The sequence below is a fragment of the Zootoca vivipara genome, chromosome 13, assembly GCF_963506605.1.
Source record: "Zootoca vivipara chromosome 13, rZooViv1.1, whole genome shotgun sequence".
In the NCBI taxonomy this organism is placed as follows: Eukaryota; Metazoa; Chordata; class Lepidosauria; order Squamata; family Lacertidae; genus Zootoca; species Zootoca vivipara.
In genome coordinates, this window is record NC_083288.1 from 47,431,954 (window position 1) to 47,438,051 (window position 6,098).

General features: G+C 42.2%; 1 gene segment (V, D, J or C); it reads left to right on the plus strand.

The window, feature by feature from the left end:
• LOC118078113 (immunoglobulin mu heavy chain-like) overlaps nucleotides 1-714 on the plus strand; it is a 75,705-nt gene extending 74,991 nt beyond the window's left edge. Inside the window, 1 exon segment of the C gene segment in view lies at nucleotides 93-714. Coding sequence covers nucleotides 93-487 — 395 coding nt within the window.
• The last annotated feature ends 5,384 nt before the right edge of the window (nucleotides 715-6,098 follow it).

Genomic DNA, 6,098 nt, shown 5'->3' on the forward strand with positions numbered 1-6,098 from the left:
TCTCATGAAACAAAAAGAATCCTGGGTAAAAATTATAAGGAATGCACATTTTATTGTCTCTTCATTCCTTTTCTTCTTTTTTCACCTTCCAGGTGGCACCCCATATAGCCCAGCCATCTACGTCTTCCCCCCTACCTCGGAAGAACTAGCTCTGCGAGAAACAGCCACCCTCACTTGCCTAGTGAAAGGTTTCTACCCCCAAGGTATCTTTCTGCAGTGGCTCCACAATGATCAGCCAGTGAATCCTGCAAATTTCTACACCAGTGAACCCAAAGAAGAGCCCAAGATACAAGGAAAGTTCTTTGTCTATAGCATATTGTACATCAGTGAAAGTGACTGGAGTCATGGAGACCATTACACTTGTGTCGTGGGACATGAGGCGCTGCCCATGAACAGCACTCAGAAGACCGTGGACAAGAACACGGGTAAACCAACTGTTGTCAACGTCTCCTTAATGCTCTCCGATACGGCCACAACTTGCAACTAAACACCATGATAGTTTCTCTCATGCATCCTCCATGCTCCCATTACCACCGGAATCTGTTTCCTCCTTGTGCCTCTTCCTGCTTCATTATTGATTCTTCAGTTGAAAATTGGGGTTTGATTCTAAGGAAAGATGTGTCTCACATGTTAAAGCGTTAACTGACCACATCTTTTGGAAGAAAGAAATAGTTTGCAATAAAGTATTGTTGTTTTTTTCAAACAATGAAAGAAAACCTGGCTTCTTGTGAGAAATGTTGATACGACAGTTAATAATAACTTTCAGTTGCGCAAGCATGGAATGAGACAGCTAACTCCCATTTGAATACAATGGGAAATAAAGCCTCTCTGAAAATTCCACCCACAGCACCCTTTTAGCTATTCTGCGGATGCTGTGAGCATGAGATTGTCAGAAGTTGAATGAAATGCAAGAGTTTGCACTGCAAGTACAGACTTATTGCAGTCGTACTTCCCCTCCCAAACCCCTGCCACTGCCTTGGTCTTTGATCTCCTAGCTCTTTATTCCACTTCCTCATCTCCCTATTAAAATACACATCCCAACAACTCTTTCCTTCTAAATTGTTCTATCCCTACATCTGGGATGGAAAATAGCAGGTTAAGAAAGTTAGGTGCCACCTATTCTTGCATCTAATGACATTGATTATCCAGCTCCAACATTGTGTAGTTTAGGGTCATTCTCAACTCAACCTCCCCCTGGCATCTTAAGAACAGAAGGAAAACACTCTGTACATGCAGGGGTTGCCCTATACAACTTTAAAAAAAAATATGATATGAGCAACGGGGTGTATCATTCATTGGGCGTTCACAAGCAATTACCTATATCCACACATGATACATGGTGAACAAGTCGCTAAGAGAGATTTCAGAGAGCATTTGAAACACACTAAAAATGGTGCGCAAGGGATTCGATGAGATCAGTCATTTTAATATTAACATGCTGGTGCAAAATACATAAATATCTGAGGCTACACATATAATGCACAACACGTTGTGGTCTTAAGTTTAGTCGGGTTGCGGAAGCTGATTCAGTTTATCTTGATTTCTGACTGAGAATTTAAAACAGAAGGCTGAAGGCAATAGCAAAATGTGTGTACATATAAATAATCATGTGACTGGATGATAGCAAGGCAGCTCTTCCATTTGGGTTCCCCACGGTACAAATGTATCAAGTAGCAAATGGCCAAAACCTTACATCATTGATCACACCACCACCACCTCCTAGGTAGTCTCCCACACATGTCAATGGATGACACTGAGGGGTTCTCTTGAAGACACTCGGGTGCATACCTAGCAACAAAGTTCCACAGTTAATCTATAACTTTCGAAACAGCAATTAAAAAAAGAAAGTTCATAAATCACTTAATCCATCAAGACTCATGCTGATGAAAGAATCCAGAGCACTGGTAACATAAATAGTAATCTCATCCACTACTACAAAGTAGTAACATTTTTGTAACCATTAGTTTTTGAGGGAGAAAGTTGCGTTGAAACTATTGACACAGATACGCATCTGTGGACTACAATCTCTTTGGCCAGTTCAAACCTTCTGCCACCAATATGGAAAGCAGCAATCTCTTACAGTATCAAATTAAGGATGGGAGGGACACAGACGTGCTGCTTCTCTTGAACCTCGGCATCCTATTCTAAAAGCATCCCTCCCATACTGATGGCCATTGGGCGGCAGTTACACCTCATTTAGATTAAGGACCCTGGAAGCATCCTCTGCCGTTGATTTTTGGCTAGCAGGAGCTAGGGGGAGAATGAGGACAGAAACAAGTTGCCTATTTGAAGACATAAGTCATCCTTATACTATATATTCTCCCTCAACCCCACGGGGAGGAATGCTTGGCTATGACAAAGACAAGCACGTCTTCAGTTGCCTCATCCGTGTTCAGTTAAATGAAGACCAACAGGCACCAGGATGCAGAAGTCCTCCTTTACCACCCATACTGTTTCCCATTCCTTCCTGGCCCTGGCAAGCTGTGGAATAAGGTTGAGCCAAAATCCCACTCTTGAGCCATTCCACAGCAAGGTGGAGGGTTTTCCACATTTTGCATTGTTGAGTTGCAATCCAGTTGCCACATTGGGGAGTCTCAATGAATGGGCTATGTTTATACTCAATTTCCTTTCGTATTTGGTATACGTGGCCACCACTCTCTGATTAACCAAGACTTAGATGACATATAATCAACCGCAGTTTGCATTACATATGTTTGTAACCAGGGGTGAATCCAAAGGAAATCCACAAAAGGAAATAAGGTTCTCTCTCTCTCTCTCTCTCTCTCTCTCTCTCTCTCTCTCTCACACACACACACACACACACACACACACACACATGGACATTCATGTGTGGATACACATAAAATACTGCATGATAAGCTGGTATGGTGGGATAATAGAGTGCTATACTTTAAGCCCAGAAGATCTACCTGTAAGTTTAGTTCTCAGCCCCAATCTCATTGGGTATGTTTGGGCAAACCGCTTTATCTCACATCCTGACTGACCCAGAGCTGTGATAATAAATGAGATACTAATTGTAAAGTCCTTGGTAGGCTTAGAACACCTACATAAAATGCTAAAATACTGCTGCCGGGGTGGGGCCTCGGGCTAAGCTGTGTGCCCGGAGAGTGAAAAATAAAATGCTAAAATAACTCACAATAATTGTAGAAAACAATCATCTAATGAGTGACACATACAACTAAATAGTGAGACATTTAAAATAAAAAAAAACCTCCCACGCAGGGAAATCCCCAAAATGAGACATCTTCTCTTCCCTTCATTGCAGAGTGGATTTTGCAAAATCAATTCCAAAAATTATATCACATCATATTATGACTCTGTAATAAATAGCTGTACTGTAACAGGCGGTTTTTGCAAGTTGGAATGCAGTCCTTCCAAGGACTTCACAAAAACATCAGGGCCAGGAGGAAAATTATTATCGAATTCATGAGGGCTTAACAGGGTTAGTTTGCAACATCTCATTCCCCATTCATTAAGTAGGTATTGCTATGCAGAGTTCATTTAAAAAAAATCTATGGCTCCAAGAAGCATGAATTCAACTCTTTGGGCATGAGCTCACTTTAGTTGCTTTGCCATTTTGCCCCTCATAGCAGCATGCAACTGCCTGCAACCTTCATTCCCATGAATTTACATAGATATGTAGGTAGATCTTTCATTTGCACCCCTCATTCATACCACAAGTGCAGAATTCTGGTGTGCCTGAGGCACCACTAAGCAATAATTTGTCACTTACTTGAACTCTGCTGCCTCCCAAATCTTCTCTTTCCCATTCCCCCCCCCCCACTGAGCTCCTCGGCCCTCACCTTGTTTGTGCAACATTCTCTTGCTCTCTGTGTCATTTAGCTGCATTAAGAAATCACCATCCAGAAAGTGCTGACCTCCGTGTATTGTCCAAAGTTTACCTAGATGGGATCGTGGACGCCGACGATGAGGAATTCCAAAACATCTCATCCATCCTTTCCACTTTCATCATCCTTTTTCTCGTGAGCCTGTTCTACAGTGCCACTGTGACCATCATAAAGGTAAAAAACAAATGGAAGGCAGTGTGCTAAAGTGAAACGGGCAATAGCCATTCTCTTATACTAAGTGGAACCGGGAGGGCAAGAGAGCCAGTGGGCTTCACAAGAGTAGGCCAGAACAAGCTCCAAGGACAGGCACCATTTTGTGAAACCATTCTGCAAGTCAAGCTTCAGTCAGTAGCTGGTGCTCACTTGTTCTCTACTGTGTTGCCTGTCCACTTCCCTCTCCGTTCTCTTCTACCATGGCTTCTCTCCTCTACTGTGACTCCCAACCTTCATTCCTCAGCTGCTCTTCTCCACTTTGTCTCAGCTTCTTCTTCCCCGTCCATTCCTCTACCCACTCCCACTGTTGCCAACTATTGCTCTTTCCTCTCACCCTTTATTTCATGAGCCCAGCATTCTTGGACATCGTAGGGGTACTCCACATTACGCAGGATGAGAGGCTGCAAAAGGGTAGGTCCTTGCATGATGCACTTCTTCAGAAGTGAAATTAGTTCTTCTTCTTTCCCAATTCCAGGTGAAATAGCAGCGTGAAGGGATCTTCTGGCAATGGACAGGGACTTCTCTATTCACCAGCAACATAATAAAGGACTTGACTTCTTCGTCCACTTTTGGAGAAGGAAGGAAGGATGCATTGGGACAGGGTTGCCATTCTGTCCTGCTTTGCATCATGACCTCATGATACCCATTGGTTTGAACTAGATTTAGACCCACTGTTTACATTTTAGAGCTATGGTGCAATTTTGCTTCACTTTTCCGAGTGTATATGTGTGTTTTCCAGCATCTCTTTGGTAGTCATGTTTCATTTCAGCTATAGTTGTATACCTGGTCGACAGCCTTAATGTGAATATTGCACTTTTAACTTTCAACAGACAGAGAATCATTGCACAACATGTACCGACTAGAATGTTTCTCATTTATACTGTGATTGCTATATAATACTGCAATAAAGATATATTCTTCACTGACACAGCATCTTGCTTGTGAATTATTACCTTTGCTGTAGTTGCTACTTGTAATTACTGGTATGACTGAATCCCAAGTCACTATTTCAACCAGAGGCACACAGGGATAGTTTATTGTTGGAATTATTTTGGAAGGGCTAACTAAATTTCAAGATGGCAGGTGTGCTTACTGCATTTGATATTGGAAGCTTGTTAGTGCTTTACTTGAGAGGGAGACTCCTTAGTCACTACAAAACTATGTTTAGGGTGGAAAGCAATAGAATGTGGAGATGCTATTGAAAGGCAAAGGAAAAGAGAAATGATTGACCTTTGCAGGGTGGGAAGCCAAATGAACTTTTTGTCATCTTAACCACTCTTGGGGATGGTTTTCTTTTCTTTTATTTGGTGAGGGTTCCATTTTGAATAGGGGAGCCATGGAAGTGAAGTTGTTGGTGTGTGTGGTGGGCCTGTCAGTCATGGGCTGACAAGTAATGTTGACCCAGTCTCCATCTTGCAGTACGTAAGGAGCAGATTCCTAGAGGTGGTTACTATAGCTCATCATTCTAAATCAGACTTCCTGCTTAGAAGTGCCACGAGGAGAAAACCATCAAAGCTTTCTCAACTCATGAAGCCAAGGTGGCAAGGATGCCCATTTACAAAGACCTAGATACATTGAATTATTGGTTGGCATTTATATACAGCAAAGGCCTCTGGGCAGTTCACAAAATGTTGGCTGATTTGAATTAAACACAGGATAAAACTGAAAACAAGATGCTGGCTGTTCACAGAGGTGTAGCATGGGAGGCCCTGTGGATCACATTTGGTCAAAACTCTCCACTATGACCTCTCCGTCTTGGGTGACCCTGCATGGCATAGCTCATAGCTTCTCTGAGTTATTCAAGCACCTTCGCCATGACAAGGCAGTGATCCATGAAGGAGTTGCAGCAAGTTAGTAAATATGAAATTAAGTATGGAGATGACAGGAAGTTAGATGTACTTTAAGAAGATTTATTGTCAAAATATATGAGTTTGTTTTCTTTTTGTTAATTCTGTTTCTTTGTAACAAATGACGTAAATGTATAGCTTTTTGTGTTCTGTTGGTGTGCAAGCATAA